The sequence below is a fragment of the Pristis pectinata genome, chromosome 4 (assembly GCF_009764475.1).
Source record: "Pristis pectinata isolate sPriPec2 chromosome 4, sPriPec2.1.pri, whole genome shotgun sequence".
NCBI classification, from domain to species: Eukaryota; Metazoa; Chordata; class Chondrichthyes; order Rhinopristiformes; family Pristidae; genus Pristis; species Pristis pectinata.
Genome location: NC_067408.1, coordinates 16,079,006 through 16,091,558, shown reverse-complemented (window position 1 = coordinate 16,091,558; position 12,553 = coordinate 16,079,006). Strand labels below are relative to the sequence as shown.

The following is a 12,553-nucleotide window of genomic DNA, read 5'->3' as shown; positions in this document are numbered from 1 at the left end:
TTAATTTTTTCCCATTCTCCTGTGTCCCTTTTGCATTTTTTTTTACTCAATACAGAGTATTATAAGAGAAACAAAGGACTGCAGATGCTGGAATCTAGATAAAAAAAATACTATGATGCTGGAGGAACTCGGCAGACCAGGCAGCATCCATGGAGAAAAGCGGGCGGTCAACGTTTCGGGTCAGGACCCTCCATGGATGCTGCCTGGCCTGGCCTGCTGAGTTCCTCCAGCATCATCATGTTTTTCATTCACAGAGTACTATAATATCTTGCTGTACAATTAGGAGTGCCAAAGCTTTTAAATAATGATACATTTACTTTTTCAGGCTCCCGTTTACCGTGGGATGACCAGTGGTTGATAGAATCTCTCTCTGATTCCACCATTTATATGGCTTACTACACAGTAGCTCACCTATTGCAAGGGGGAACTCTGAATGGTCAAACGTCTGGTCCACTGGGTATCAGGTGAGAATAAACTTTTAAAGCAAATTTAATGAACAACTTCATATTTTACAATATAATGCAGATTGTTTATAAGATTGCATGATCAAAATATTATTTGGCAACTATGACTGATTCTCTATGAACGGTGAATGTAATCCGCCAATGATAATTGGACAAGCACCTGCTTCCAGATTTTAATTTGAAAGTAGCACAAGTAATCAGTTTTCTTTTTCAGTAATGAATTAAAATTTACATCACAGTTGCAGTAACATGGAGAACAATTTTTCTTCAATTTTGCATCATTTGCTTCAAGTCAATAATACATGTATACTTAATAATATGAATTACAGATCATCTCTAATAAGATGATGCTAGCCTTACAGATGATTCAAAGTTAATATCCAAGCACACTTCTATTTCACATTTTTTTTACATTTTACATGGCAGCATAATTTTTTTCAAGTGAATGCAATTAGCTTAAAGGTAGAGGAAAATATACACGCAGCCTGGATTCTGGCTCTGGCTGCACATCTAGCTCGCACTCTGGACCCCTGACTCGCACTCTGGATTAATGAGTGAGCCGTCTTCTGAACCATCAGGATTTCCAAACAATCGGATGCCAGATTATTTGAGTTTTTCTGTATTAGGATTGTTCTTCCATCTCTGAAATCTAATAATGATTCCAACCTTGGACTTGATGACTGTGACTAATAAATTAGTAATTGTCATAAAATAATTTGTATTGTAGATAAAAATGCATTCTTTCCAAACTACTTCCATAATACCAGATTGCTACCAGCACTGATATATTTGATCTTTATGTCTTTAGACCAGAACAGATGACTAGAGAAGTTTGGGATTATATCTTTTTGAAGGATGCTCCACGCCCGAAAACTCAAATTCCTCAAAAGAGTTTAGACCAACTGAAAATGGAATTTGAATATTGGTATGGAGTGGATTTGCGCGTCTCCGGGAAAGACCTGGTTCCAAATCATCTCTCGTACTACCTGTATAACCATGTAGCCATGTGGACAGATGACAGGTGAGATCACATCATTAAGAAATAACATGATTACTGGTACAAGCTGTTTCACCTACAGCCTATTTGCATGCATCAAGCCTACATATTTAGTAAGTAATACAGGTTATCTTTGTGTGGAACTTTGTCTAGTAATGAGTTGCTTGTGGCTTTACCACTCCTGTTAACCAGATAAAAGTTAGTGTTAGGAAAGTAAAATCTAATTTCTGGAGATGTATATTGAGAGAGGCATTTTTTATTTAAATGACTAGCCTTTTTGTCATTAAATTGCAGTACAAAGTGGCCTCGAGCTGTAAGAGCAAATGGACACTTGCTACTAAATTCAGAAAAGGTATGTTATAATTTATGTTTCTAATTGCATTATTTCCCTGGATTAAATGCAAATATATTTTACTTTCGATTATTTATTTCTGTCTCCCATTAGATGTCTAAGTCAACAGGGAATTTCCTTACCCTGTCTGAAGCTATGGACAAATTCTCTACAGATGGTAAGTAGCCTCTCTACCAGTTGTCTAACTCAAGTGAGTTTAATTTGTGAGAATCAGAAGCTTTTTAAGCTCCAGTAGGTGATTGTGCAGGGGCAATGGCCAGAAACCCCAGCATTAAGATCCTGGTTACACTCAGCCAACTCCATTGGGCATGCCACATTGTTTGCATGCCTGACACTTGATTCTTGAAGCAGACAGTCTATTTCGAGCTCTGTCACAGGAAGAAGGGGACGGGAAAAAAATTCAAAGATATATCAACACGTCTGGCTTTCAGATGGAACATTTTATCGAGCTCTTGCCCACTTGAGTAAAACAAAAAATCTCAATGTACTTTTTTCAGAGAGATGAAATTTTTCTTCAGTATCATGCCATATGTCTTGCTCAACTGACCTCAGTGAAACAGATTATCGGGTAGTTTATTGCATTGCTTTTTGTTGCTTTGCTATGCACAAATTGACTACTGCATTACTACACTTCAAAGAAACATAAAAGTACTATTTAAATTTCTTGTTTTCTACCCCAGACTCACTTTTGGAACTTTACATAAGTCAAGTTTGAAAACAATCCCAGAAAACTTGCTGAATAAACACAAAACATAGTTGGAATATTATATCCAGTTTTGGAGATCCCATAATAGAATGACTAGCAAAACAGCTGAAAGAAACATAGTGGTGCCATTTATTGAATTAAACAGTTCAGAAGGAAATAGAGATTACTGATGAACTGTACACAAGAATTGCTAACATTGTAGACTAAATCTAGAATAACTTTTCTCCACAACCACAGCTCATACATTTCCTTTAAGCTGAAACAAGGTATTCTGATGAGGTAACTGTAAGTGTGAATCATGTATATTGCCACTCATGCTATGTAGCAATGTAATCCCAATTTAAGTATTGCAGACCAGATGTACTTAGCTTATATTAGGTGAGATAAACTTCATTTTTGTTTATATTCTACTTCTGTCAGGCTGTGATAGGTTGATGTTCAAGTTACCATAATGTGATTAAATATGAATAGTCATGAGCTATTCATATGCTTCACTCCTCTGCCATAACTTGTCCCCAGGGATGCGGTTTGCCCTTGCTGACTCTGGCGACACAGTGGAAGATGCAAACTTTGTAGAAACAATGGCTGATGCAGGTATTCTGCGGCTGTACACCTGGGTGGAATGGGTGAAGGAGATGATTGCAAACCGCAAGAGCCTCCGCAGCGGACCAGCTAACACCTTCAACGATCGGGTCTTCATCAGGTACCACTTGGCCTTTAATGCATTTGAAGACTTCCTTGTTAATCATTTGCAGTAGTTCTGAAAACGTTTTGGTAAAAGACGACAATCCTGACAAAGGACTTTATGACTAAGAGTTTTGGATATTTGCAGTTCTTTGGTTTTGGAGCATTATACAATGCTACCATGATGTTTAATATAGGTTATGCCACATGATGGCTAGAATGCATATATAAACAGTTTTTGATCAAGCCTGACTGTTAGCTCTAGTAGGTGGTTGTAAACCATATTAGAAGAGATTGTGACCAAACTACAGTGTTTCAATCAGGCTATAGTCAGTGCTAATCAATAAGATGTTCAAGCATAGGAGGCAATGCAAAGATACAAAGCTGATCCCTTGTGTCAGAAACTGAATTATATAAAATATCAAGAAAAACCTGGGCATTTTAATCTGAAGAGACGTGTGTGGAAAAATCTTTGGTAAAACTAATTGAAATTGTTCAAACAGGAATAGATTCAAACTAGTAATTTTAGGATGGGTGTCAGAAAAAAAAATTCTTTGCACAAAGTGACAATAATAAAATCCTGGAAGTGTACTGGAAATGTATTCAGGGCACCTTTCATGAATCAACTGAAAGCTTAATTTGTGGACCTTTGAATAAGATTGCATATTGAGTAATGGGTGCAATAGCAATCTATAGTCAAATTATGCAGACACTAAAGGTGCACAGTCCACTACAATAGATAATCTAAGATGGGCTGAATGGCCATCCTCTTCCCTAACTAATGTATGGTTATTATCTACTACTTTTTAATTCATTACTGTTTTATGCCTCAGTATTTCAATGGTGATGGCCTTTTCACTGCTATTACTGATGAGAGCGCACAGTCGCAGAGTTATGTTTGGCAAATTATTAAATCTAGTGAAAGTGATTCTATGCACAAATGACTAAACTACTATAAATTATTATTCTAGTGAGATGAATGCTGGAATTCTGAAGACAGAGCAGCATTATGAGAAGATGATGTTCAAGGATGCTTTAAAAACTGGCTTCTTTGAATTTCAGGTATATTTGATTACTGCAAATAAATTATCCTTAGGTGTGATTTAATGGAAGCCCCAAGGATACATACCTAAGATTTTAAGTGATTTTTGCAATTTGTATTCCAGGCAGCAAAGGACAAATACCGTGAAGTTGCTGTGGAAGGAATGCACCAGGACCTGATCTTCCAGTTCATTGAAATTCAGACCCTCCTACTGGCTCCAATATGCCCACACCTTTGTGAGCACATCTGGACTCTTCTAGGAAAGGTACTGTTATTAGATAAAGCTGTTAAGTAACTAATACTGTGTGTGTGTGTGTGTGTGTGTGTGTGTGTGTGTGTGTGTGTGTGTTTATTATAAAGTTCTATTTTGTATACATCTGGTCACAATACAAAAACTGGATCCAAAAAATGTACTAAATTCCATGAAGTTGATAATATTTGGACTAATTGAGGTTTTAAAATAAGCTATAGATTAGTTAAGCAATACATTTATACTTGATGTCTCAAAATGCTTTACTTTAACGCATTCTAAATTCTGTTTCATTTTAATGAGATTTATGTGTAAAGATGGACATGCTGTAACTTGTTTAGAGCAGTCATAGAGTAAAGCAGCAGGGAAATGGGCCCTTCAGCCCAACTTGTCCAAGCATCAATATAGATAGGCACCATCAAGAATAAAAAATCAGGTGACATAATAGAGGTCTAAGAATACAACATTGATAGAGGTCTACAAGATGATAAGAGGCATAGATCGAGTGGACAGTCAGAGACTTTTTCCCAGGGCGAAAATGGCTAACATGAGGGGGCATAATTTTAAGGTAATTGGAGGAAGGTATAAGGGGGATGTCAGAGGTAAGTTTTTTTTTACACAGTGGTGGGTGCGTAGAACAGACTGCTGGCAGAGGTGGTGGGGACAGATACATTAGGGACATTTAAGAGTCTCTTAGATAGACACATGAATGATAGGAAAAATATAGGGCTATGTGGGAGGGAAGGGTTAGATAGATCTCAGAGCAGGACAAAACATCGGCACAACATTGTGGGTCGAAGGGCCTGTACTGTGCTATAATGTTCCATGTTCGATAATTCCAACTTGTCATTGTAATCAACATCTGCCATTTTGATGACTGAAGGCAGCAATACAGGTCTATGTCCCTTTCCGAAAGATGGGATTCTCATTAAATTTATTGAAATCAGACTCCCACATGCACATGGGAGCCCAATTTAAGTTTTAATACTGGACAGTCTGGTAACCCGTGGCTCACTTGTGAGATCTTAATTTAACTATGTTCAGATTGAAGAGACGCAGTAATATATTTATATCATGTAAGGATCATAATGAAAAGTTTGAATGAAACACAGCTACTTTGCATAAAGCTGTGTCTTCAAAGGAGTTTTTTGGTGGTAGTATTGTTGAGGGATAACTGTTGGCCAATGTAGGAAGAAAATAGTGTCACAGAAACATTTGCAGTCACTCAAGTCAGTCTTGTTTAAATTTTTCATCAAAAAAGGGTGGAGTGGTGCTTGAATTCACAACATTTCCAACCAGAAATGACAATTCTAAGTTTCAACTAAGTGGCCGATCAGGCACCCCAGCCTTTGTTTTTCAGGATGTATTTGTTTTGCATTCTGCAAAATGAATATTTAGAGATATTTGTTTCAATACATTTCCATTTTCTATTTTCAGTCATGTTTGTGCATTGCCTTCATTTAAAAATTTTGAATGTGGCCAACATCTATTTGCATTGCTTGTTTAAAACCTGAAATAACTTTTGTGCATTGCCTTCATTTAAAAATTTTGAATGTGGCCAACATCTATTTGCATTGCTTGTTTAAAACCTGAAATAACTTTTTTCAGACCGAGTCATTGATGAATGCAAGATGGCCAGTAGCTGGAGCTGTGGATGAAATTCTCATTCGTTCATCTCAGTATCTGATGGAAACTGCACATGACATTCGTCTCCGTGCCAAGAACTACATGGTTGCTGGAAAAGGAAAAGTATGGAGACTTTACATCAGTAATTATTACTGTTAAAGTAATAAGTATCTATTCACTATGCTGTCTCAGGCTTCGAGGGAGGCTAGATTGGGTCTATATTGAACAGGAGTTGGTCAATTCACTCAGAAAACAAAGGAATAAACACAATTTTTATCTGAAGCTACAGCAGCTTCTCCCAATAAAAGCAGTGAAAGATAGCTACATAAAAATTGCAAGCATAAAATCCGTCTGTCTGTGTGGTCCCTGGTCTTTATTAACCAGTGAACTGCTCAATCATCACTACTGGCTGCATATGGTGTTTTTAACTGTATGCAGCCAAAACATCTGAATTCAGTTACAAAACACAAGGCAATCCTTTGCTGTTCTCCCTTTCCCAACTACCATTCTGGGATGGCCAGCTAAACATGGATCTCAGATTTCCGCTAATGCTCATTTAATGGCTTCATTGCTCAGGGGTAAAAACGGTTTGGGTGATCTTTTTTCCTTGTGTATAGTTTGCAATCTAATCATTTCGTGTCATAGCCCAGCAGAATTTAGGAACTGCATGTGCAAAATTACAGTGCCAGCCAAGACCTAAGTGTGCCTATTTAAACTACAATTTGTGTTGTAGTGGCATGGGTGATCCCCACTCTGGTAGTCCCACCCTCATTCATTGATGTTTGTTTGTGCTCATCCTGTCAATTTAACAATCAAACATCATCTACTTTGAATAGTTCTTGAGAGAAAGGAGGAAATATTTGTCAGAAGTATTGATTTTTTTTTTATCAGATATGCTTAAAAATGGATATAACAGTAGAAATGGGGCACTCACTGTACTTTATTATTATTATATAATTTGATTCTTAAAACTCCAGAATAAGTACCACAATATCAATAAATAGAATTTAACTTCAGTTACTTGAAACCAATGCCCTGATGTTATCTGTTGTAATATTTATGCCTCAGTTTTCAAGTAGTGCATTCTCAGAACTTGCCTGTAGAAATGTCATGGGAGACCTGTAAGATCACGAAAAAAATTAGAAGCCAATACTTCTGTCCTAAGAGCTAGTTATTAACTTTTGTGTAGTTTTTCTCTATTACACTCATCAAATTAATTTTCCAGCTTAAGGCTACATGGGCAATTGGATCCTTTCCACCATGCAAATTTGCTTGAATCATGTGGAAATGAAATTGAACTCCCAGAATCACAGTAGGTCAGCATATTAGTGTGTAATAGACCATATTGCCCAGCTAATGTAAGGGAAATCATCTTCAACAAACCTATTGAAGTTTTTGAGGTTATAACTAGAAGAAAAGATAAAGGAAAATCAGTAAATATGATCTATTTTGCCTTTCAGAAGGCCTTTGACAAGGTACCTGACACATACATTGTTTCTTTTTCCACAGATGCTGGCTGACCTGCTGAGTGTTCCCACCATGTTCTGTTTTTATTTCAGATTTCCAGTGTCTGCAGCATTTTAGTTTTCATCTATTTACATAGAGTCCTAGTGAGACCACACTTGCAATAATGTGTACAGGCCTCAGCTCCCTACCAAAGGAAGGATATGCTTGCAATAAAGGGAGAGCAGTGATTGATTTCTGGCATGGAGTTTTGTCAAGTAAGCAGACTGGTCCTGTACAGAAGAATGAAAACTGATCTCTTTGCAGCATACATAACTTTTTCAGGGCTTGGTAGGGAAGACAATCACCCTGGTTGAGGTGTCTAGAACCAAGAGTCACATCCTCAAAATGAGGGTTTGGCCACTCAGCGCTGAGATGATAAGAAACTTCACAGGGAGATTAGTGAAATTTTTCCCCTCCCCTTTGTTTCTCACATGTATTCTCACTTATTCCAACATAATTTGAAGAGGGGTTGTTGCACTAAAAGAACAAACTCCAGCTCCTGCGCATCTATGGGTGTAATTGAATCGACCCTGATAAACCCATTATAATAAAAGCAATGTTTGAGAAATACAAAAGAGAGCACTTCAACAAAATTAAATTAGTTTTGAATTATAAACTCTATTTCTGTATTTCCTTTTGACACTCCTGGCGCTGTTTTTCAGCCACCTTTTATGCCACCATCCTTAGGAATTGCGCCTTTATGTTGAAGAAGGGCTGTTGACGCTTGGGATGTATGCAAGTTGGTGAATGTGTTATGGGAAATGCCTGATCCTGCATACATTACATATAACAGCTATGAAATATTTCCTTGCAGAAGGGAGAGGCAAAACAAACACAGAAACCATCTCACTGCAATATCTATGTGGCAAAAAATTACCCTCCATGGCAACACACTACCCTTCTACTGCTGCGCAAACATTATGAGGCAAGTTTTAATGTTTCTTGCAATTTTAATGGCATTTATTAATCCTTTCAGTATCTTCTCATACCATTCATTTGTTATTTTTCTATTTTGACACAAATGACTAATTAAATCTCTTTAATGGTCTTTCCATTAATATTGTATAAAGGAGGATTATATAATATTGTATATTATTATGCTAGTGAAGTCAGATGCTACATTTCCTCTCTTCCCCTGCTTGAAGCTGTGCTTTTCTTTCCTCTGAGGACTATGTATCAGTTACTAACTACAGATGTAAAACACTGCTGTTATTAGCAGTGAATTTCAGATGTGAAACCAATAAATTTTCTGATTCTGTAGTGATGAATGTACATCATGAGTTTACATTCTTTTATTCCATGCTTCTGTATAAATAAGCCTCTTTGCAAAGTGAGGCTGGAGATCATGATCTCATGCTCTCTCTATGCCAGTAAAGAGAAATTAACATAGTGGCACCTTGGATTATAATTAACCAGTTTAATCGGCACTGAACAATTTTCAATTTGAGATTTTTGTTCATGTGGCTGACTTGGTGCTTAAACTATAATTTTAACGGTGTCTGATAATTGATTTTAGTTAAGTTGAAAATTCTCTTCGTAAAAATAATTGGATTAAATTTTGATACAGATGCCCTGCAGCTAATGAACTCTACTTTGAGTGTTTTAGGTATTCCACACAAATGAAAGTCCCTTCAAAATCTTTGACTCCGTCTTTTATAAATTTTTTTAGAAAAATGCTGGTCAGCTGCCAGATAATAAAATCATTGCCAGTGAACTGAAGGACCTGCCCGAGCTGAAGAAATATATGAAGAAAGTCATGCCTTTCGTTGCGATGATCAAGGTAAATGTTTGGACATGGTGTTTGTGTCAAACATCACCTGTTTATATATTCTGATACAGATTGAAATGGAGCCTGAAGAATTTTTGATGAACCTAGATAAATGTACGTTTTAAGTTTGGTTTTATATTTCCTTTCTCAATTGTACAACAATTAAGCATTGAACTCGTATTAGACAAAATCCATTTGCACTTGTGCATAAACTGTACAGAAACAAATGTTTGTGACCATTTCCTGTTGAAATTCCACCCTTTAGGAAATTGGACCAGGCACTTTCTGTTGTCATTCACCCAAATGCTGATTTCATTTCACTGTCTTATCTGCTACACGTGATGGTGTCTTCATGTCCCACAACTGTAATTAACTCAGTGGCCCAAAAGTGGATCAAAAGGGCGGGATTTATGACCACATTCATTATTAACTTGTAGCTTGACAAGGTGTGTATCGCCTATAAAGTAGTGAAACCTGTCTACAATTTAAAGTGCTTCTCCACCAACCGCCCCGCCCCCCCCCCCACCCCCTGAGGATATCACTTTTATGTATACTGATCTAACAGCTCATCTGAAAAAAGAATATCACTGACATTGCAGCTTTTCCATGTTAACGAATCAGTTTTTAGGTTTGGAGGCTAGAGTGCTACCAACTGATTCATTGGTGACTCATATTGATGTGTGTAGTATTTTCCAATAGTCCTAATTTTTTTGTAATTTGCCATCATTCTTTCAAATTATTGCCTAGAAATTCAATTTCCTGGAGCTTTTCTTGAGCTTCTGGTAGTGAGTCAATGATGTAGACCTAACGTGACATCACAAGGGACGACATCATTCATTATTCCTTCAGGAGCTTTTCAGGGAATTTGAAAATCTGGGTGGAGGAGGAGGGGGGTAGCTGTATTAGGGAACTCCCAGGAGAACACCATCTTAATTCCATGGAGCCCAACTTGATAGACATTGGGGAAACGCCAAAGCACACTGAACACACCCAATTTGCAATTCCAACACTGTTTCTTCCCTACGCATCTCCCCAAAATGCTGCGGCTTTTGAGTCCTTTACCAACATCACTGCTGAAGCCAGTGCTTCTGATCCCCGATCTCACCCCACCAAGCCTTCACTACTAATGTCAATGCTACTGGTTGGGCCAATCATAATGCTGCAGAATAGCTTCCTTCTCAATCTCTTCTGGCTGGTCTGATCCTAGCCCACATGCTGTGCTCTAATCTTCCTCCTCACCCCAAGCCTCGGAAGACCACAAGCCAACTTGCTATGTCCTGCTTTGGCAGAAAAATACAGGACAGGCACTCTTTTATGCATGAAAATATACAAAGCCCAGTAACATGCCACTGAAGCTTTGGGCATTGAGAACAAGAAAATTTTGATGTTTTAGGGCAGCAACCAAGACTATCTTTGTTTTGATATATTAAAGCCATTCCAGGGCACACTGTACACACATACAGAGGCTCCCCAGGTTATGAGTGACCTGACTTAGGGAAATTTGACTTTACACAAATTCTCCCATACATTTTTTAAAGCATTTTTCAAGTTAGAAATAAAATGTTTAATGATATTTACAAATGACTGCATACAATATTTCATTAGTTTAATTAAGGGTGGTGTTAGTGATTATTACATGAAATGAAAGAATTATAGCAAGTGTATGTATGGTGATTATGATATGGGTAGTGATAGAAAATGGATGTTTCTGACTTGAAGAAATCAGCTTGCAGCAGTTCTCAGGAACGGCACCCTTGCATAACCTGGGGACTGCTTGTATTTTGTTTGACTCATTGTCGTTGCTGACTTACCTCCTTGGATTTCAACTTTTCTGTAATATTAATATAAAATTATTGACAATAGAGGCAAGAGAAAGCTGAATCCTGCTCAAAGCAGAAGTGCAAGGAATAGACAGTTGGCTCATCAGCATCTGTAAGAGCTGACATTTTGGGTGAGGTCATTTAACAAAAATTAATAATTTATACAGAGATAAACAGACTTCGATGTCCAACACTTATAGTAAATATATTAATCCCTGTATAACGTAGCCGGTTTCACTGCAGTGTACGTGTTCCTTTCACACTCCTGTGGATTAAGGTATGTAGTTTTATTTTTAAGAGAAGGGATGTAGGGACATAGAAGCAAGCTACCCACTTCTTTTTATCACTCTTCTTAAAACTGTTATGCTGCACATATCCCAAACTCTCTGAAACTACATCTCCCTTGTTCAGTTCCAGAAGCAACAGTTAGTTTTATAATATCTTAATTCACAATATTAATTGATTATTTTATTATTGTAGGAAAACCTGGAAAAGAATGGGCCTCGAGTTCTTGACTTGGAGCTGGAATTCGATGAGCGAAGTGTCTTGATGGAAAACATTGTCTACTTAACGAACTCTTTGGAGGCAAGCTGATGTTGGCCATAAAAATTCAGTAAAGAATGTCCATAGTCTGATTGTTTCTGAGGAAATATAATGATAGCTAATCATGGGTGAATGAAAGGGCCTCAAGTGCATGTTGCCTGCTATTTGTGTGCTTTCATGCAATACAAGGTGATGTGCGGGTAGAGAGTTGGTGCACTGAATAGTGGAGATAATCCTCCAGCAGGTTTGGAAGGTAAAATTGTAACTAAGCAACATTTCTTAAGTGGAGAAAGATTGCAAGATTTCTGATACCATTTGCCAATGGAATTACCAGTTCAAAAGTAAGTATTTCTCAATTGCCATGAGGCTATCTTTTACTATTGCAGAGAGATTAGACGAAGGGAATATACTTGGGTTACAAGCACTGACACAAAGCTTCTACTCACTGGTAGAGATTCATCCTCTGGGTTTTAGTAGTGATTAAACATTAAGAGTAACTTGCATCTACCAATTATTATCTGGCACTCTGAAATTAAACCTAAGGAGATAAATGGATACTAGACTGCTGAAGTTCTGTGTACAAGGGTAGGGCGCAGAAGCTTTCATCATCCTAAATGTAGAAGGGTCAATAAATAGTGGGCGCTGATTTATGATGATTGACAGAAGAATCTCTGAAGCAGAAAGAAGCAATATATTACAAGAGATGTAGCAATGCAACTGCACTGAGAAAGTAAGTGATTGAAGGAATTTCAATGATAACATTCAAAGAGATTTGGATAAATACAAAGGGAATAA

At 37.4% G+C, this 12,553-nt stretch overlaps 1 protein-coding gene across 1 annotated transcript in view; it reads left to right on the top strand.

The window, feature by feature from the left end:
* lars1b (leucyl-tRNA synthetase 1b) overlaps positions 1–12,553 on the top strand; it is a 44,539-nt gene that overhangs the window by 28,151 nt on the left and 3,835 nt on the right. Inside the window, exons 19-29 of the mRNA XM_052013761.1 lie at positions 326–464; positions 1,273–1,485; positions 1,756–1,813; positions 1,907–1,970; positions 3,039–3,222; positions 4,175–4,265; positions 4,370–4,510; positions 6,104–6,244; positions 8,442–8,552; positions 9,297–9,407; positions 11,696–11,800. Coding sequence (XP_051869721.1) covers positions 326–464; positions 1,273–1,485; positions 1,756–1,813; positions 1,907–1,970; positions 3,039–3,222; positions 4,175–4,265; positions 4,370–4,510; positions 6,104–6,244; positions 8,442–8,552; positions 9,297–9,407; positions 11,696–11,800 — 1,358 coding nt within the window. The remainder of the gene's footprint in view (positions 1–325; positions 465–1,272; positions 1,486–1,755; positions 1,814–1,906; positions 1,971–3,038; positions 3,223–4,174; positions 4,266–4,369; positions 4,511–6,103; positions 6,245–8,441; positions 8,553–9,296; positions 9,408–11,695; positions 11,801–12,553) is intronic.